This window comes from Syngnathus leptorhynchus, chromosome 6 (assembly GCF_054491065.1).
Source record: "Syngnathus leptorhynchus isolate UIUO chromosome 6, UIUO_Slep, whole genome shotgun sequence".
NCBI lineage: Eukaryota > Metazoa > Chordata > Actinopteri > Syngnathiformes > Syngnathidae > Syngnathus > Syngnathus leptorhynchus.
This window is the reverse complement of record NC_141200.1, coordinates 277,240-295,828: the sequence shown is the minus strand read 5'-3', so window position 1 is coordinate 295,828 and position 18,589 is coordinate 277,240. Positions and strand designations below refer to the sequence as shown.

Here is an 18,589-nt window from a genome sequence, read left to right as displayed (position 1 = left end):
ACCAAAGAAACAAACGGCAATCATCACAATGACAATAAATGAAAGCATCAATGAATACAAATCATTTCATGGCATTCTATTTTGATGCATACATATATATATAAAATCAGCAAATGAATATTAAACAGGTTGAGTGATAATGAATTGATTCAAGTGGTGGTAATAAATCCATTTCTAGATGAATTAGCTTTGTGTCAGCTTTCCTCTGCTCCTTTTGCAAAAAGTGGAATCCAAATAAACAAACTCTGTCCAAAGCTGTATGTTCATTAAGAAAGCAACACGAGTGCTAAAGCTTCCAAACAAATAGCTCACGGAGAAATACATTAAAAGTCTTCCCTTCATTCAACATCTTGCCTGGTTTTTCCTCACTTCACTTCACTTCACTTCACTTTGTCCATGCCAATGGACGCCATTGGCTCCTCCTCTGGGATGGCCCCGCCCCCTCCCGATTGGCAGCAGATGTTCTGATGATCTCGCCAGTCCTGCGAGCGGGCCACCAAATTCGCCTCGAGTGTTTGATTTCACATTTGCAATCATTTGGATGCGAGTCAAATGATGCTACGATCTTTTTTAGCGCGGCGTTTCCTCACCTTCCTCTGGCAGAAGGCGGAGCAGTAGTTGACTTTGCGGCAGCCCGTGCACTCGCTCAAGGCCGCGCGACCGCAGTTCTCACACATCTGTTGTCATGACAACAACTATTGGCAACAAAATGACACATGCTAACCAAAAAGAGTCACTGAATTCTTGAGGATTGCCGATTGGCTGATCACGCACGCACGCACGCCTTTCAAATGGCCTGAAACGCATTTTGTGTGAGTGCAAAACTTACATTGATGATGACTTCTGTGATGTCGCCGCTCCGTTTGGCTTGCGAGTCGTCCGGCGTCTGGAAGCTTATCCGGTTCTGGAAGGACTGACTGACGACACACTGGACTCACACAGATGTTTGTTTTTTAGTGAGTGTTGTGATGTGGGATGATGGCCATCCATCCATCCATCCATCCATCCATCCATCCATCCATCCATCCATCCATCCATCCATCCATCCATCCATCCATCCATCCATCCATCCTCCATCCACCCATCCATCCATCCATCCATCCATCCATCCATCCATCCATCCATCCATCCACCATCCATCCATCCATCCATCCATCCATCCATCCATCTCCCCCCTCACCTCCTTGTGTCCTTTATTGTCCCTCTTGGCCTGCTCGATCAAGGCTTTGAGCTGCTGCACGTTGCTCATGAGGGTGTTGGCCATCTCTTCCAGGCTGTGCCAGCAGGCGTTCTTGGGGCTCAAGAGAGGCGGCCCCACCGCCACCGGCCCCACCTCCAGGGTGCCCACCAGGGAGGCCGAGGGGGACGCCACCGCCATCTTGGCCTGGGGGGACAGCGCCAACGCCGGCAAGGCCGTCAGCACTGAAAGAGACGCGGTGAGAGCTTTGTGTTTGACGTCTGTTCTCAATCTGTACCGTCTGCTCGTACGACCGGACTACCTGCCGCGTCGGCATAAACGTCGCTCTGCGCCGAGATGATGGCGGCGGCGGCGGCCGTGTCGCTGCCAGGTGAGCGCTCAAACGTCAGCGTGCCCGAAGGGGTGATCTGACCCATGGGCGACACCGTGACTGCGGATCACAAAACGTCTCTGAGCTGACTGCGAGGGAGTCGGCCATCGCTCACGTGACTCACACGTGGTTCCCGGGCTCAGCGTGATGCTTTTGCTGCCGGCGGGGACTTCCTTTTTGACGGCGGGCGGCGGATCCGTCTCCCTCCGCCTTCTCTTGTAAGGGACGAAGAGGCGCACCGGACCGTTCTGATGACAACGGACGCAACATTTGGTACAGTTTTGCAATCCCCCCCCCAAAAAAAAGATGATTGTAGACTACCATTGTGATGGTTTCGGCTTCCGGGGAGTCTCCGTTCTTAGAAAGCAAACAAACACACGGCAAGAAATATATCATTAAAAATAGCAGCAATGTATGGGAAAGATTCAGAATGGGGCAATCATCCATTGAATGGTATGCCAACCGGAGCGATCAAAGGAGCCGACGCTTTCGGAAGATAGTGGCTCACAATCAATCATCTCGCTATCGGGACCTTGTGAAATGGCAGCCAGAGCAAGGTAAAGCGGGCCGATATGAGCGGCGGCCACTCACCGAGACCATGTCGTCGCAGCAGGCCGCGCACGTACACGAGGCGGCGTGAGGGTTGAGGATGCGGTCCTGGACGGACACACGGCAGGATCAGACGGGAGCGCTTGCGACGGCGGCTTGGGCCGAGCGAGCGAGCGAGCGAGCGAGCGAGCGAGCGACCTGTATGAGGCAGAGCAGAGGCCTCCCTCCGTAGCGGATGCTCCTCTTCCAGTCTTTGCTGCTGGCGCGACCGGCCAGACCCTCAAACTCGGTGGGCGTCAGCCAGCGCTGATCGTGTTTGATGCAGCGCCCTTTGCCGCCTCAAGGCACAAAAAAACACCTCAATGTCCTCCAACAACATGAATGTCGTCATTCCGTCCGTGGTGTGTGTCACAACGCACGCACGCACGCACGCACCAACGGACGGCTGCCGCGCTCACCCGAGCCCAGGCGGCTTTTGTAGAGGACGCCGCTGCTGTTGCGGCAGCGTACCGGCAGCTCGTTGTTGTACGCCGACGGATCCCAGTTGTACTTTGAGGCGGGCTCTTTGTCCCGAAGAGGAGTCGGCGGGGTGGGCGGAGTCACCAGACCTGAGCGGTCAAACCACAGACACGCAAATTCCAACACGGGCGCTCAAAAAGCCACTTTGATGCGCTCGTCGCTACCGGTTGACTTGAGTCCGTCCCGCTGCGCCACTCCAGAGTCGGTGTGGACCACGATGAGGGTGGTCTTCTGGCCGCTCAGACCCTCGGCCAGCTGCAAGGGACTCCTTCCGCTCTAGGGCACGTAAACACATGTGAGCTGGTGGACGCAGGCGTCTGCAGACCCCCGGCGTCTTCTGCCCTGCCGTACCAACACGTGTTCCGGAAGGTTTTCCACCGGGGCGGCGAAGACGCCGTCGTCTGCCGCCTGAACGTCTTCCACCGCCACCGTGGACACCTCTGCTCTGCGGCAACACAGTTAGTTCATCGTCAGAACACAACATGGCAGCATTGAAAGGCTCATTCTTTGTCTGGAGTTCCTACAAAGTCGAACGTGTTGAATAAAAGAAGAAAGTTCTGTTCACTGCAATTTTGAAGAGACAATTGCAGCAAAGTTAAAATGAGCCCAAACGTTCAGGTGGCCACATGAGAAGTTGGTGTTCTGAATTGGATTAGTTGAGCTAGCATTCAACTCAAGTCCGAGCCATTAGACGGGCCAGCCGGTGTCTCGAGACACAATTGGCCCCGCCGGGCCGGGCCGAGCCGAGCCGAGCCGGGCCGGGCCGGGCCGGGCCGGGTTCATGACCAATTCGGTGGCAACGATGAAGCTAAAACTCAAAGAAACGCCGTCGTTATTTGGAGACTTGGCTTGTCGAAATCTAGGAAGCCAGTCAACTTTGGCTTTTTGGCGCCACTCGGCGGTGGGCGTGTGGTCCCGGCCTGCTGGCTAGCTCGGAGCTCGCCGTCGCCGCCGCCGACGCCGCCGACTTGCCTGCGAAAGCCGACTCGGCGTCGTCGGGGTTCGGCATCGCTTCGGCTCCCATGTCGATGTTTCCAGGCGCCGCCATCACGGCCATCGTAGAGACTTCGGCCTCCGACTCGGTATCCGAGCCCGCCCGCCTCCGGGGTTCGTCAAATCCGAGCGCCTTCGTGGCCGATTCCGCTTCGTCCATTCCTCCGGCGAAAGACACGACGAGAGCCGAAATGAACCGAAGAGCCACGGGGAACGCCGAGAGGCCACTCGGTACCCAACGCACGCCAAATCTCTCCCCTTTGTACACAGCAAAACAAGCGACGACGGTTGTGCCGATTTTCCCTCCAAACAATGAGAATGCAGCCGGAGGAAGAAAAGAAAGGAAAAAAATACGCCTCCTCGCGGGCGGTTTGTTTTCACCCGTCTCCTCAACAATGAGTCGCCGGAAAAGGCCGAGCAGAGCCGAAGAGTCTGCGTCGTTTCCCGAATGACTACGTCACATTTACGTGTCAAAATAGGAAATGTCAATCCAGTAAATGTGCATATTTTACAAACGTCAAAATAGGAAATGTCAATCCAGTAAATGTGCATATTTTACAAACTATTTTCCCGTGAATGTTCATATTTTGACATTTTTCATTTTAGAGGTACGTACGTACATACATTCACAGCAGGTCAGTTGACTTATTCAAAGCAACAACCATTTAATGCAAACATAAGACAATGATGTATATCTCAAATAAACAATTCAGTATTTAGAACTATCTGAACAAAATATAGGTAAATCAACACAAAAGTGAATTGGAAAGTCAACTGGCAAGACAGTAAAATAGAAGAATATGTAGCAGTAAGTCTGAAGTCAATTGCAGGAGCATTTACATGGAACATCATTTTACAAATTGTATTTTAGACTGCAATATTACTAAGAAACTTGAATCACGCCAAAATATTTTTTTCCAGAGAGGACGTTCGTTCATAAATCTCACGGACCAAAAAAAGAAAAGAAAGAAACGCAAGTCTTTTGGATCCAAGAGGGTGCTTTTCCCCCTGCAGATCGCGTCCATGCCTCGCCTCCTTTGGTTTGCCCCACCTGCGCAGTGTCGGTGGGTCGGGCGGGCGAGAGCGCGCGCCTCAGCGTCTCATCCGGCCGACGGCGTAGTAGAGCAGGAAGAAGAAGACCACCAGGCCCACAGCAACGTAGCACATGACGCGGCGGTTGTCGCGTCCCGAGCGGATCATGTTGGAGAAGCGCTTGACGCTGCCGCCCAGGAGAGTCGTGGTGCTCAGGAAGTTGGAGTCCTGGCGAAAGCGGCAACAGGCGGCGTCAACAGGCGGCGTGGCGTGGCGTGGCGTGCGCACCCACTGGCGCTTTCAACTCACCATGCCGTCCAAGTAGTCGTTTTGATCCTCGGCCTCTCTGTCGATGTCGTACGCCAGCTGTCACAAAAGACACGCTTCACCTTGGAGCTGACAAATCCCACTCAGTGAGTTGGGAGCGAGACGGAAACGTGTTTCTCGAGGCCGGCCGGATCGAATTAGCAACCCGTTGGGATAGTTCTAATACTCGACGGCTTTGGCACTTTATTGTCGTGAGCGTCTCCGACCAAATCAAATCATCCCGATGAAAAGCTGATCGGCGACAGGTCAACAACACACCCAAGCGTAGCGCAAGGGTCAAAGTTGTCCGAATATAGCGCTAGGGTCAAAGTTGTCCGAATATAGCATATCAATCGATGTCGAGATTTTTCATTTCGTAGGCGAGCGAGGCAAGTTCCAAAGCGGCACGTGATTTACTTACAGATTTGAGTCGGGAGACTTTGGTGGCCAAGTTGTCAGCTAGACGTTTGTTTTCGGCGTCCAGCATGTCCTCCACCGAGCCATGCCCTGCGAGAAGCAACACGCCACTCACTCAGTCCTTCTATGACACAGCGCCTCGTTGTATGACACACACGAGATGAGTTCGGCCCACGTTGCACTTAAAGCGCGATTCGTTGCTTGAAAGCACGACGAAGACTTCGTCAGATCATCTGGCAAGCCAAGTCCTCCGTCAGTCAGTCAGTCAGTCAGTCAACACAGTCAACACAGTCAGTCAGTCAGTCAGTCAACACAGTCACTATTTCATTTTGATGGAAATAATCGCTAAACGTGAATAGCGTGGTTCTGGTTAGGGATGCTTGTTCGTTCGCCGGATTCGGACGGACGTGTCAAAACAAATATCGTACCTCTGTTCCTGTCCGCCGCCATGTCGGCAAGTGACGTCGCGCGCAGATGCACGCGAACGTGATTGGACGGGGGGGGCGTGACGTCACTTGTCACGAAAACAATCCACCGCTCACATCGAAACGAAAAGAAATCAAAACCCCCCAAATCATGTTCAAGCGAAGATGACCTTGTATTCTTGTGATCTGTCTGTATCATATCTTTTTGGACAAGAGATTTCTTGACGTTTTCTTGTTTTTGTGATCTCAAATAAAAGGTTAGGTGTTCGTTCCCACGGACACACAAGTTGAGTTGAACCACGTTTTTTTCATCACTTTTTAAAGATATGAAATGATTTATTACCTTGTGAACACTGCTTCCTTCCCAGGTAGGCTATTGTCCTGCACATTTCGAAATGAAATCTTATTTGACATTTTCAATTCGAGAGCATGATGGTCATTTATTGGAACAGTAATACAGGTCATACAAATGAATGATAATAGCAATTCAAATTATGATTATTTCAACAGTAAAAGCTATTTTGACCTCTTTTAAAAAACAATTATAGTGGATAACAATGCTATTTTGGAATCACGTTGAATGAAACCAGAAGTTGTGTGTAAAACAGACAAAAGCTATTTATTTAAAAACGAACATCCAGTGAATAAAAAATGTAATGCATAAAAATGCACTGTCGTGTATATATTCCAATCCAATTTTCTCAGTGACTATAAATATCTCATTTAGACCTTTAGCGGGGCATTTCATATTGATGAATGGAGAGACACTTGAGAATGTATTGGAAGATTTGTCTTCCTTCTCATTGTGATGGCCTCAAATCCACAGAAAACAGACAAGTAAGAAGCAACCAACCTGGCCGTCCGTCTACATACACAAAGTCACAGATCCATCACATCAACACCTACGTGATTATGGCTTAACAAGTCACCATCCGCTAAAGCACACCTGCAAGGGTTCACGTCTAGTATGTCGCTACCCGGTTGGGCCGCCCGCCCGCCCGCCCGGACTTCAGAGCGAGGTTTCCAGGCTGTGCAGGGGGCTTCCGGGGCAGGGCGCCAGCCCCCCCTTGGAATTGGCCGAGATCAAAGCCGCCGCTGCCCTGGCCTGAGGGCCCTGCTGCTCCTTGAGGAGCGAGGCTTGCGCTTGGGGGCGCTCGGGCCCCGCCGCCCCCAGGCTGTTGTTGGGGACCGCCACCACCGAGTTGCGCTTGGTGGGCGCGTCGTCCTCGCCCTCCAGCTCGTCGATGAGCGGGATGTGAGGCTCCGAGTCGTCGATGCGGAATTCGGGGTGGCTCATGAAGTTGTGGATGGAGCTGCGGGACTCGGGGGTCTCCAGGTTCTCGTAGGGGGACACGCTGTCGCGGAAGGCGTTCACCACGCGGATCTGGGAAAGAGCGGGGAACGCCGTCATCCGTCACGTTCAATTTGGAGGAGGACGACGACGTTTGGTTGGCAAACGGCGGCTCTTTCGAAAGGGCCACCTGCGTCTGTATGCGCTGGAGGCCCCGGCACCAGAGCACCTGGCCCCTCCTCAGCTCCATCTCGGCGTGGTCGATCTCGTCGGGGTCCTTCATCTCCTCCAGCTCCTCCTCGGGGATCTCCTCCTGCTTGGTGCCGTGGCCCGCCGTCTTCAGGAACTTGAGCCAGCGGGTGGGCACGCTGGACACCAGCTGCGTGCGAGCCAGGGGGGCAAAGGTCATCAGCGGGCCCCGTACGCCGGCCGGCCGGCCGACCGGGCGGGCGGGGCGCCGTCCCGTCCCTTCCCGTCCCGACCCGTCTCACCTGTCCCCACAGCAGGCTGCCGAAGCCCAGGAAGATGCACCAGAGCCACTGCTCCACGCTCAGGCTCACGCAGCTCAAGGGCTTGCCGCCAAACTGCACGATCAGCACCTGCCGCAGTGCAAAGGATTACCAAATAAAAATAGAATAAGAGATGAGAATATTTATCGTGATAATATATACAAATATTATTTTATAATCCTAAATAAATAAAGATCAGCATTTTCTTAAGGAGGAGCAATGTGTCCTCCATGTTTTTTCCACCTGAACGAGGAAGGTGCCGACCACAATGGTGCAGAAGATGGGGTTGTTGAGGACGCCGTCAAAGACGTTCCTCTCGCCGTGGATTTTGCGGGCGTTGAGCTCGTTGAAGATCTGCATCAACACAAAGGTGTTGAAGACCACCGTGTAGTGCTCGGACGGCGGCGCGTGCAGCGGCGCGTTGCGTCCGCAGTCCATGTCCAGCAGCAGCTCGCCTAGGCACAAAAACAAAGGCAACTTTCAAAATCCACTTTTACTTGTAGCATTTATTTATTTTGAAATCTGCTTTGACTTATGATTTTCGCCTTTTTTCCATTGTATTTTATATTGAGCTCAATGACTGCCTTTTTTCCATTTCCGTTACTCCCGGACTGACCGACAAAGAGCAGCGTGAAGATGACGGTGAGCTGGTAGACGCCGTGTCCCAAGATGTTCTTCATCATGGTGCGCGAGATGAGCGGCTTGCTGCGTCCGTAGGGGCTGCGCAGCAGCAGCGCCTCGGTGGGCGGCTCGGTGGCCAGCGCCAGCGAGGCGAACGTGTCCATGATCAGGTTGACCCACAGCATCTGCACCGCCTTCAGGGGCGAGTCCTGCCGGGGGGGGGAGATTAGGTGAGCGAGGGGGGGGGGGGCAAGCCATGAGATGAGCGAGGGGGCAGCGCCCCGTGCACCTGCGTGACGCAGGCGCCGGTGAAAGCCACGATGACGGCCACCACGTTGACGGTGAGCTGGAACTGCAGGAACTTGGAGATGCTGTCATAGACGTTGCGTCCCCACATGACGGCCTTGACGATGCTGCTGAAGTTGTCGTCCGTCAAGATGATGTCCGACGCCTCCTTGGCCACGTCGGTCCCGGCGATGCCCTGCCGCGCGACCCACGCATTGAACTCGTACGTACGCTTGGTTAAATACGGGACGCGTTACCATGGCGAAGCCGACGTCGGCCTTTTTCAGGGCGGGCCCGTCGTTGGTGCCGTCTCCGGTCACGGCGACGACTTGCCTCTGCTCCAGCACCGAGCTGTCGATGATGCCTGGAAGACGCACGCCGAGACCCGTTGGAATCCAAAAGTACAAGTAGCCGGCTAGCAAAGCGTCCGTCTCGCGTCCCCACCTTTGACGAGGGTGTGTTTGTCGGTGGGCGACGAGCGGGCCAGGACGCGCAGTTTGGGCCAGATCTTGTCAATTCGCTCCTGCTCGATCTGTGACAAGAACGGCGGCGGCCGGCGGCGGCAGGTCAGCCATCGGTCAGGCCGGTCCCGCACCGACTGAGTGACAGGCGGACCTCGCCCAGCTGGTTGCGTATGCGTCGGTTGAACTCTTTTCCCTCCATGCACAGGAAGTCGTCCCCGGGCTGCAGGATGCCGCACTTGCTGGCGATGGCGCGCGCCGTGTTGATGTTGTCTCCCGTCACCATGCGCACCGTGATGCCCGCCCGCTGGCACTTCCTGATGGCGTCCGGCACCTGACGACGGAGCACTTTAGGACTTTTGTCGGGCCTCCCGAACGGGGGACGTCGGGACGGAGACCTCGGGTCTGACGGGGTCCTCGATGCCGACCACGGCGATGCAGGTGAGCCCGGCGAGGACGTCGGCCTCGTCTTCCCAGTCGGGCCGGTCGGCGGCGGCAAAGTCCCGGTAGGCGAGGCAGATGGTCCGCAGGCCTTCGGACGCCATGGGCTCAATCACCGTCTTCATCAGTTTCTCCCGGTCGCGAGGCTTGAAGGCTTTGGCCACGCCGTTTTCCGTCAGGATCTTGCAGCACCTGCGAGCGAGGTTCCGTCCTTAGCCGCGAGCCGGAGCCTTTGACGTGGGAACGGGGGACCTACTTCCTGAGCAGGATCTCCGAGGCTCCCTTGCTGAACATGCGGTAGCTGCCGTCGTGGTTCCGGAGCACGGTGCTCATGGACTTCCTGACCGAGTTGAAGGTGTACACCTTGAAGAGCTTCTCCTCTGGGATGTCGTCGCGAATGCTCTGGTAGTCCCGTCGCAGGTCCAGGCTCAGACCCAGTAAGGCACATTCTGTCTTGTTGCCCACCTGGCGGGGAAGACCGCCCTCCTTGTCGGGAGGCTGCAAGAGACGCCGCCGCCGCGGTTCTTTGTCACCAGATCACGTGACGCGGTCAAAGCTCTCTCACCATAATCTTTGTGGTGTAGGCGCAGTTGACCCCAATCCCCAGAACCAGCAGGTCTAGGATCTTGGCGGGTACCAGGTCGGGCTCGGGCACCTTCTTGTGGTAGCAGCCGGCCACGTAGGCCTGGACCACCGTCATGCGGTTCATGGTCAGCGTGCCCGTCTTGTCGGAGCAGATGGCCGTGGCGTTGCCCATGGTCTCGCAGGCGTCCAGGTGGCGCACCAGGTTGTTGTCCTTCATCATTTTCTGGAAAGAAAACAAAGGGGACCTGAGGAAGGCCACGGTCGGAGCGAAGCCTCTGGCTCGTGCCGCTTATGCAGAGATTTGTCTTCTCAAGTAGGAAGGGGAGAAACCTTGACAGAGTAGGCCAGGGAGATGGTGACGGCCAGAGGGAGACCTTCAGGCACAGCCACCACCAGCACGGTCACGCCGATGATGAAGAACTTGACCAAGAACTTCATGTAGATGGGCAGGCACTCGGCGGTCCAGGGAATGCCCTGGATCCAGAAGGTGTCCACCAGGAAGCGAACGATGAGGATGATGACGGTCAGCGTTGACATGAAGAGGCCTGTCGGAGGAACGCGTTTGACCGAGCCCTACAAAATGTCTCGTCTTCTCGAGGTGTACCCGCTTTGCCGATCTGCACGGCCAGCTTGGTCAGCTTGCCCTGAAGGACCGACTTCTCCTTCTTGCGCAGGTTGCTTTTCTTCTTCTCCGGTTCGGCGTCCTCGTTGAGCGGTTCCATCTCCACGGCGCCGGCGGCGCCATCTTTGCTCTTCCCTGCCGGGAAGACAACGGGAATATTCTCCTCACGTGAGGATCCAAATGGCAGAAGGAGAGTTTTGAATGGAATGCCGTTAGACGCGTTCCCTAAAAACAGGACCCGAGCTGAAGCTGTTTGAATGTGGGCTAACCAGGTGTGACAGGAGAAGCTGCTGTGTGTGTGTGTGTGTGTGTGTGTGTGTGTCTTGATCCCAATAGGTTATTAGTGGACATAAAGAAGAAGAAGAAGAAGAGCGGTGGCAGTGGCAGGCAGAAAGAAAGAAGCCTGGGAGCTTAAGTGAGCTAATCTGCTTGCTCCTAATCGCCATCAACGGAGTCAGGAGCACCTGCTGCTGGGGGAGGGCTGCGCCTGCGCCTGCGCCTGCGCCTGGGCCTGCGCCTGGGCCTGCGCCTGGGCCTGGGCCTCTCCCGGACCTTGGGCACCATCAACAATGTCATTGTTCTGAGCCGATCGCTCGTTCACTGGCTCAATAGATTGACGGCTGAAGAAGGTTTGACCCCAAGTGAAGGAATTGGCCGCTTGGCCCAACGTTCCAGAAGTGATCGAGCTGTGAGAAGAGACGTATGCGGAAGAAAGCACAACTTGGAAGCGGAGCCAGCCGGCAGCAGAAAGAACAGAAGCGGTCCTTTTGAGGCACCGGCCGACAACCAACGGGCCGTGAGCGACGCGACGCGACGCCAAACCTACTTCTCTTCTCCTTTTTCTCTCGCTTCTTGCGCTCCTCCCTCCTCTTCTTTTTCTTCTTCTTCTTGTCGGCCTTGTCGTCGTCTCCGTCGCCGCCGCCTTCCTCGCCGGCGCCGAGCAAGGCGAAGATGATGCCGGTCTGGGAGTTGACGCCCACCGCCGTCACCAGCATCTTGCCCGAGCCCTCCATCACGTGAGTGCCTGGGCCGGCGCGGAGAAAAGGTGAGCCGGACGGCGCCGGGCGAGGAAATACATCGGCGGACGCACCTGAGAGCAACATGGGATCTTTGTCGGCGCTCTTCCTGACGTGGTCCGACTCTCCCGTCAGGGAGCTCTCGTCCATCTTTAGGTCGTTCCCCTGGATGAGGATGCCGTCGGTGGGGAGGAGGTCGCCTGCGAGCAAAGCCGGTCAGCGCGCCCGGCGCCTGACCGACCGGCGAGACGCAAATACCCACCGTATTTGACGTGCGCGATGTCACCCACCACGATGTCGGACACTTTGACGTGCGCCAGCTGGCCGGCGCGCAGCACGCTGAACTTCTGCTCCTGCTCGATGCGACTCTGGAGGCCTCGGAATTGTTTCTCCTTGCTCCAGTCGTTGAAGGCCGTCACCAGCACCACGCAGGCCACCGAGAGCAGGATGGCGGCGCCCTCGATCCAGCCCGTCTCCGCCTCGCCCTCGTCGCCCGCGCCGCCGGCCGCTTGCCCGCAGCCTGCGCGTGGGCGGCGGGACGGTTCATCGGGCGGGTCGGCGCTCGCTCGCTCGCTCGGCGCCAACTCACTGTCTCTGTCGGCGTGCGGCGGTTGGTAGAAAGAAAGGCCAAGTGAAATGATGGCGGCCACTTCCAGGATGATGAGCGTCACATCCTGCAGCGCCTCCCACACTAACTGCACAAAGGTTTTTGGCTTCTTGGGGGGGATCACGTTGGGGCCAAACACCTGGCGCCGACGCTGCAGGTCCTCCCACGAACCGTCCAGACCTCCAACGCGCACACACACACACACAGGCACATTACAGCAGCTTGCGCGCCACCTCCGATCGGAGCTCGTTTTCAAGCTGTTGCTGACATTTGCGCTGAGCGTCTCACACATGAATTAATGATGGCGGGCGGGGGGGGGGGGGGGGGGGCAAACGTCACAAGCGCACAGCGTCTCTTCATTTGGCCATTTGCTGGCCATTGCGCCCATAGTAAATCCATTGCATTCACTTCCAGCTAAAGGCTATTTGATTTGATTTTCCAGGACGGATATATTGAAATATTGATCTAACAATCTATTTCATACATACAAGTCAATGTAATCATTTCTCACAAATCATTCATTATTATCATTAGTATTCATTTTTGAAATGCGTTTGCTGCAATCCTTCTCATTATATTTTGCCAAAAGGTCGCCATTCAGAAAATGTGGCCAATATTTTTTTTTTTCCTACGCTTCATACTATTATAGCAGTTTTTTTTTAAATCTGCACTTTAACTTTAATCCATCATAACATTTTATGTATTTAATAAATTGTGATTTTGCCTATTTTATCATTTTATTCACTACAATACGTCACATTTTATTTCGCTGTACATTTTATGTAGTTGGATGGAATTTCAATGCCTTTCATTTTCCAGTTGAAATGAACAAATTACAAATCCAAATAAAGAATCAAATTGAACTTGTATAGCAATAGTTGCAGTCGCTGAACATTTAAAGCGTAAATGTTTGATAAATACATTTGATCACGTTTGATTTCATTCAATCAGCTGCCGAGGTAGATGACAGTTGACAAGGAAGGACACACACACACACACACACACAGCATGCAATGACCTTGGAGGGCGGAGGTTCTGAGTCTGCCGCAGAGTCCGTCGACATCCTGGTAGCTGTTTCGGATCCTGTCGCGGGCCTCGTCTCCCCGCAGCTCCATGAGCGAGCGCAGCTCCTGGAGCGAGCAGCCGAACTCGGCGGCGGCCTCCCGGTAGGCCGAGCCGCGGCGTTTGCCGCCGAACGAGCTGTTGGCCATGTCTCCCGGCGCTGCAGGCAGCCGACGACCAACCAAGCAACCGAGCGAGCGAGCGAGAGAGCGAGCGAGCAACCGGCCGGCCGGCCGACCGGCCTTCTCAGAGGTCAAACTCAGAGGTGGCGCTCAGAGGTGGGCTTGCTGCGCGGCGGACTTCTGACGTGCACTCTGAGGACGCACGCGGGCACGCCACGTCACGTCACGTACGTTGAGATCCCAGTGCTAAGTACATGCGGCGCTTGGCTTCTTTTCCAACTTTCAGACAGCAGTGACACGCTAACTTCTTATTGCGAGAAAGGCGGAGCTACTCGTTGACTCGGCTTAACTTCTTTTTACACTAGCGAGTGTCACCGTGACAACCTTTGACAAGCGAGCGGCTTGAAAAGCCCCGCACCCAAGATGCTCTCCTCAGAATTGCTGAAAGCCAAGGCGGCGGCGGCGGCGGCGGCGGCGGCAGGCGCTACTTACACCGAGCTCCCCCATGGCCTCGGATGAGGCGTCGCGTTTCCACTGAGCAGCGTCCCAGCGCTTCCCATAACCCGGCCACCGCTGGCGGGCTGTCTGTCTGTCTGTCTGGCTGGCTGGGTCCCGCCCGGGCTACACGCGCGTACGCACGGCCGAGGTTCCAAAGCGCTCTGGTTGACGGCAGAGTCAATTTGACCTTCAGCGAGCTCCCCGCGGGTTGCTCTCCATGGCAGGGCAGGACAAAAACAGGAGCTACAGGAGGCTAAATGATTATCTGACGAAAGCCTCGCTTAATCTAATTAGACAATCTGTGGCCTCAGTCAACACTGACGCTCAGGCGCCGCCCACAACCCACGAAACGCCCCCCCCCACACACACACACACACACACGCGCACACACCGGGCTTGCGGGGACCAGGTGAGACTACAGGATCTACAGGGGTCAAAACTACAGAGACCAGCAATACCGAGGTTGTGGTCTCCAGGTACTGAGGGATTAAGGAATCACATCTGAAAGGATTAAGATCTGCCCGTAGCAAGACTACAGGGAGGTTTTCAGAAAATAAGATCCTGGTCGAGAGGCATGCACGTCTACAGATGTTAAGCGGATGACTTTTGAAAGGAATTGCCATCTACGAGAATCAAGGTCACTGGGATCGGGGCTGCGGACAAGTAGGACCACCGATACCTAAAGCTTCCGGATCAAGGATCCACATCTATAAGGATCAGGGTCATAGCGATCAAGGTTATGACATTTTTCACCAAGATCCACGGGTGGCATTGATCAGGGCTACAGAGGCCTGAACTACCTAGCTACGAACGAGCTGGTCTGCAGCCCAAAAGAAACGGACGGACGGAGGCACTTGATGTTTTGCGGAGACGACTTTGACATCAGCAGCAGCAGCAGTGACCACGTGGACACGCATTCCGAAATGCACTCTGCCGCCCATTTTTTTTAAAAATTGGATTCATTTCATCATGAAACGGCACGTGCGTACAAGACGAATGATTCAATCAACGTTGGTGCGTAGCCTCGATTCGTAGTCGCTGTATATGTGAAATATGGGTTAGCCTGAAAGCGTCAAAAAGCCGACTTCGACTCCATTCCCCACAACTCCCTTCGCGCTGACGTCATGGATTTCCGACCAATGACGGAGCGCCAGAGTAACGTGACCAGCAGCGTTCCGCATTTGAATCGTTGTGTTGTTTCGCGAGCAGAAAACAAGGGCTATAGAAAACAAGGGCTATTTCATCCAAACAAACAGCGTCGTCATCGTCGAAAACTACTCAAGTCGAGCGAGCTGCGTGTCGCCTGGCTGGCCGGCCGGCCGCTCGCTTTTCCAGGAAGACGACGCTTGCGGGCGAACGAACGCTGAGCGGAGCGGAGCGGAACGGAGCGGAGGAGCTTTCAAGACGTATGTTCGTTCTGTCAAGTTCAACCAAGTCACTTACATCCGGGCAAATATAAAGCCTTCACATCGGAGTTACTTGACATGATTGGGATTTTTACCTACAGGTGGGCAGGCAGGCAGGAAGGAAGGAAGGAAGGAAGGAAGGAAGGAAGGAAGGAAGGAGAAACGCCAGCCAGCCCGATGGAGCGTCGAGCAGGCAGCGGTCAGTTACTGGTCGCCGCAAGCAAGCAAGCAAGCAAGCATGTTTCTCATTCCGAATGATTGATTACATACAGATGCGATTTATCTGCTGGACGAGAAGTTCGACTTCGATGTTTCTCTATCACCTGACGGGTAGGAACGGTCTCTAGCCATTTGTGCAATTGATGATTTGAAAATGTCAAGATGAATATCAGATATCTTTCCAATATCAGAAAGATGCGTCCTTCACCACTTTGGCTCATACCTTTGTGTGTATGGTATCTGCCGATACTTTTCAGCTCCTGGTGCGCAGAAGGCGGCGATGACGTCTTTGTGGACCCATCCCGCCATCTGGTCAAACGCTCGCCCAATAACTTGGACTCCCGCTCGGAGAAAGGGACCCGCTGGAGTCCGCTGTCGGGGGACCAGCTGGACGCCATGTGCCGGGAAGCCAATCGATTGGCCCGACAGCTACGGCGAGGGAAGCGGGAAGACGGGGGGGAACGATTCATCCGGGACGGCGCCGCCAAACTGGATCTGCTGGCGGCACCTCCCAGCCTGTGCGGCCCCGCCGTACGTCAGACCTTCCTGCTGCAGGACAGTCCTATGAAAGACCTTCCCCCGGCCATCCGGCAGCGCTCGAAGCGAGGAAACGTCACCCCGGCGGCTCGGCTCGACGCCTCCGGCCCGACGGGCGTCAAGACCAGGGCGGGGCTGCGCGGGAAAGCCGGCTTGGGTGCCCTGCTGCCCAGCAAGCCGGCCGTCCCCAGGACTTCCTCTTCGGCCGCTGCTCAGAAAGCCCGAGCGGTGCGACCGCCCGGCAAAGTAGGCTCTCTGACTTCCCTCTCTCTCTCTCTCGCCACTCGAGTCACCCATGTCCTTTTTTTTTCCCCCCCCCGTCCAGGTGGCCTCGAGTCCCGATCTCTCCGGCCGGCCCAAGTCCCGTGAGGATGTCGCGACGGATCGGGCCAGAGTGACGTCGGACGTCAGTGACTTGTCCCTCAATTGTAGCACGCTGGGGAAGAAGCGCACCCTGGTACTGACTGCACTGCTGTGATTGGTTGACGCTGCTGTTAAGGCAACCTGCCATCAAATTTGCTTGCCGTCTGGTCACGAAGGTTATGAGGAGTCAGTCCGGCGCAAAGGTGACGCCGCTGAAGAGCCGGAACCCCGGAGAAGGCCGCAATACGTCCTCATCTTCGTCCTCCGTATCCAGCTTCAACTCCAGCCTGTCCCTGTCTCCAGCCACAGGTGTGCTCATTGCTAACAGCAGGGCCCTACTGACGATTAGCACAATGCTAAACTTCACAGAAACTACAGCTAGCCATGCAGAATGAGCCAAAGTGACTAACCGCTCGCTGTCGTCCTCTCAGGGAAGCCGAACTCCTCGCAGGAGCGCCGTTTGACCTCCTCCACCGGCTCCGTCGTCCCTGGCAACGCCAGCCGGCCTGCCAATCAAAACAAACGCCGCTCCGGCGCGGTGACGCCGTCAACGTCGTTAGCGTCCTCGGCTGCCGCCCGCCGCCGCCGCCGCAGCAGCAGCGGCGATAGCGGCAATAGCGCGCTACCCGGGCGAGCCAGAAAGCTGTCCGAGAGCGTCACGCCGCAGCGCCAAACTGCGTCTGCTCAAAGAACCTTGGACAAAACCTCAGCTCAGTGGCTTCAAAATGGACTGAAGGCAAAAATCACAGCTGCAGCGCCAGGCAAGACGCACACACATAGCAGAGAAATCACACTCCCAGGTCAGGAAATATATCAATGAACATTTTCCATCTTTCCCTAAAACTATTTTTGTTTTTTTTCCTCCCCAAAAAGGTTTTTGTTCTCCCCATGTTTCCAAGGTACTCAAACCAGAGAGACGTACGTCCATGGCCACTCTGGACAGGTGAGATATTTTGCTCGACTTACACAGGAGACCACGGCCCCGGCGCATCGTAACGGCGACACGTTGACAGCTATTGCTTGTCCTGTAGTCGCTTACTTATGACGACATCATCGCCCATTTACCCCTAGCCTCCATCAAAAGGCGTGGAGTGGCTCGCTAACGCCCCCCGCAGGTCCAAGCGGGCCTCTACAGTTGCGTTCCCGGCGTCCCTCCGGTCTCCCCACGCCGCTCAAACGCCGGGGGTCGGCCATCCCCGGGCCGACTCCCGGCAGCCACAGCCGAACCTCCGGAGCCCCTAGAACGCAGGGCGCCTCAGACCGCCCCCCCGGGACTTGCTTCAGGTGAACGTTTGACAGCCGAGGGGGATGTCAAAGTCAAAGCTAACAGCCGGCCTCAAAGTTGCTTTCCCGCCCCCAGAGACTGGAATATGGCGGAGCCTGTAGTCGTGCAGGCCTTCAGTCTGGAGGAGGAGGCTCCCGCGGCGCCCGGCCAATCCGAGCGCACCGAGAGCGCGGAGCCGGCCAGTAGCGGCCAATCGGATGAGCTTCGGCAACAAGAGGTTGGTCGGCCTCACCTCAGAATAAGTCAGGCCACCGGCGGCGACTCAAACGCTTTTCTTCAGGTTCTTCTGCTGGACCTTCCCACTCCGCTTCTCCCGACTCCCGAGAAAGCGCTCATCGACCTGATCAACAGCCCAGACTTGGTCCGCAACAGCACCAAGAGCTGTGCCGCAACGCAGGTACAAAGCTGCTGCCGTCGGAGCTCACGTTGCACGTTGTGATGTTTGTCCTTGTCTTTCGGCAGCTGATTGACTTAAGCTCGCCGCTCATCAAGTGGAGCCCGGAAGACAAGAAGGAGAACACTGCCACCCTCGTCAACCTCTCCTTTTGAAACGCACGCTTGGGAGATGTGTGTTAGACGGCTTGAAAATTGGAATTCTGATTTTATTCCTGCTTCTAATCTTAAGAACCTAAATAAATATTGTACATTGATCTTTCTTTTGACTGACGTTGTTACACATCCATCCTTCCATATTGAATGGAAACTTGCGCACGCGCCTATTTGAAAGCTCATCCTCATCCTGTCAAATGAAGCGATGCACTTCCCACCTGATCCTTGAGCTCCAGCTCAAGGAACACGTTGACCGGCCGGGATTGCCGTCGTCCACGGCCGGCGTCCAGACGCGGGTCGA

General features: G+C 55.3%; 4 protein-coding genes across 8 annotated transcripts; 1 reads left to right on the top strand and 3 right to left on the bottom strand.

Annotated features, from left to right (window-relative positions):
- Positions 1 to 55: 55 nt before the first annotated feature.
- On the bottom strand, positions 56 to 4,128 carry deaf1 (DEAF1 transcription factor). Of its 4 annotated transcripts, none has more exons than XM_085913958.1 (13): positions 3,609 to 4,128; positions 2,988 to 3,076; positions 2,801 to 2,912; positions 2,576 to 2,725; positions 2,316 to 2,455; positions 2,160 to 2,225; positions 1,890 to 1,925; positions 1,693 to 1,816; positions 1,500 to 1,628; positions 1,181 to 1,422; positions 830 to 928; positions 591 to 677; positions 56 to 506 (listed from the first exon to the last, which is right to left on the bottom strand). In XM_085913958.1, exons 1-13 carry the CDS (start codon positions 3,787 to 3,789, stop codon positions 381 to 383), a joined length of 1,581 nt encoding a protein of 526 aa, XP_085770084.1. In that variant the 5' UTR covers positions 3,790 to 4,128; the 3' UTR covers positions 56 to 380. The 4 variants fall into 4 exon arrangements, 2 of the variants coding, with proteins under 2 accessions (XP_085770084.1, XP_085770085.1); XM_085913959.1 differs by having other exon boundaries at positions 56 to 482; XR_015066381.1 differs by having other exon boundaries at positions 448 to 482; positions 591 to 695.
- Positions 4,129 to 4,269: 141 nt separating this feature from the next.
- bet1l (Bet1 golgi vesicular membrane trafficking protein-like) lies at positions 4,270 to 5,878 on the bottom strand. Its single transcript, XM_085913969.1, has 4 exons — positions 5,813 to 5,878; positions 5,389 to 5,474; positions 4,971 to 5,027; positions 4,270 to 4,889 (listed from the first exon to the last, which is right to left on the bottom strand). Exons 1-4 carry the CDS (start codon positions 5,832 to 5,834, stop codon positions 4,722 to 4,724), a joined length of 333 nt encoding a protein of 110 aa, XP_085770095.1. The 5' UTR covers positions 5,835 to 5,878; the 3' UTR covers positions 4,270 to 4,721.
- Positions 5,879 to 6,402: 524 nt separating this feature from the next.
- LOC147054967 (plasma membrane calcium-transporting ATPase 1-like) lies at positions 6,403 to 15,772 on the bottom strand. Its single transcript, XM_085913945.1, has 20 exons — positions 13,924 to 15,772; positions 13,266 to 13,623; positions 12,230 to 12,427; positions 11,903 to 12,160; positions 11,715 to 11,840; positions 11,451 to 11,648; positions 10,607 to 10,759; positions 10,333 to 10,547; positions 9,983 to 10,225; positions 9,674 to 9,915; positions 9,375 to 9,609; positions 9,131 to 9,310; positions 8,960 to 9,047; positions 8,773 to 8,879; positions 8,520 to 8,711; positions 8,226 to 8,439; positions 7,853 to 8,064; positions 7,592 to 7,699; positions 7,291 to 7,479; positions 6,403 to 7,193 (listed from the first exon to the last, which is right to left on the bottom strand). Exons 2-20 carry the CDS (start codon positions 13,456 to 13,458, stop codon positions 6,819 to 6,821), a joined length of 3,726 nt encoding a protein of 1,241 aa, XP_085770071.1. The 5' UTR covers positions 13,459 to 13,623; positions 13,924 to 15,772; the 3' UTR covers positions 6,403 to 6,818.
- On the top strand, positions 14,993 to 18,398 carry gtse1 (G-2 and S-phase expressed 1). Of its 2 annotated transcripts, none has more exons than XM_085913948.1 (12): positions 14,993 to 15,335; positions 15,437 to 15,534; positions 15,608 to 15,665; positions 15,812 to 16,337; positions 16,417 to 16,548; positions 16,631 to 16,763; positions 16,886 to 17,254; positions 17,328 to 17,397; positions 17,526 to 17,738; positions 17,815 to 17,956; positions 18,020 to 18,136; positions 18,202 to 18,398. In XM_085913948.1, exons 2-12 carry the CDS (start codon positions 15,513 to 15,515, stop codon positions 18,286 to 18,288), a joined length of 1,869 nt encoding a protein of 622 aa, XP_085770074.1. In that variant the 5' UTR covers positions 14,993 to 15,335; positions 15,437 to 15,512; the 3' UTR covers positions 18,289 to 18,398. The 2 variants fall into 2 exon arrangements, with proteins under 2 accessions (XP_085770074.1, XP_085770075.1); XM_085913949.1 differs by having other exon boundaries at positions 15,006 to 15,335; positions 16,886 to 17,215.
- The last annotated feature ends 191 nt before the right edge of the window (positions 18,399 to 18,589 follow it).

Coding starts and splice junctions, on each gene's coding strand:
- bet1l (XM_085913969.1), bottom strand. CDS start 5,834: ATGGCGGCGGACAGGAACAGAG. Junction 5,475..5,812: donor GGCGGCGGACAGGAACAGAG/GTACGATATTTG, acceptor TGCTTCTCGCAG/GGCATGGCTCGGTGGAGGAC. Junction 4,890..4,970: donor ACGACTACTTGGACGGCATG/GTGAGTTGAAAG, acceptor CGCTTTCGCCAG/GACTCCAACTTCCTGAGCAC.
- LOC147054967 (XM_085913945.1), bottom strand. CDS start 13,458: ATGGCCAACAGCTCGTTCGGCGGCAAACGCCGCGGCTCGGCCTACCGG. Junction 12,428..13,265: donor CAGAACCTCCGCCCTCCAAG/GTCATTGCATGC, acceptor TGCGCGTTGGAG/GTCTGGACGGTTCGTGGGAG. Junction 11,649..11,714: donor AGATCCCATGTTGCTCTCAG/GTGCGTCCGCCG, acceptor GCGCCGGCCCAG/GCACTCACGTGATGGAGGGC.
- gtse1 (XM_085913948.1), top strand. CDS start 15,513: ATGGAGCGTCGAGCAGGCAGCG. Junction 16,764..16,885: donor GTCCCTGTCTCCAGCCACAG/GTGTGCTCATTG, acceptor TCGTCCTCTCAG/GGAAGCCGAACTCCTCGCAG. Junction 17,739..17,814: donor CCCCCCGGGACTTGCTTCAG/GTGAACGTTTGA, acceptor TCCCGCCCCCAG/AGACTGGAATATGGCGGAGC.
- deaf1 (XM_085913958.1), bottom strand. CDS start 3,789: ATGGACGAAGCGGAATCGGCCACGAAGGCGCTCGGATTTGACGAACCC. Junction 2,456..2,575: donor CAAAAGCCGCCTGGGCTCGG/GTGAGCGCGGCA, acceptor TTGTGCCTTGAG/GCGGCAAAGGGCGCTGCATC. Junction 1,629..1,692: donor GCTGAGCCCGGGAACCACGT/GTGAGTCACGTG, acceptor TGTGATCCGCAG/TCACGGTGTCGCCCATGGGT.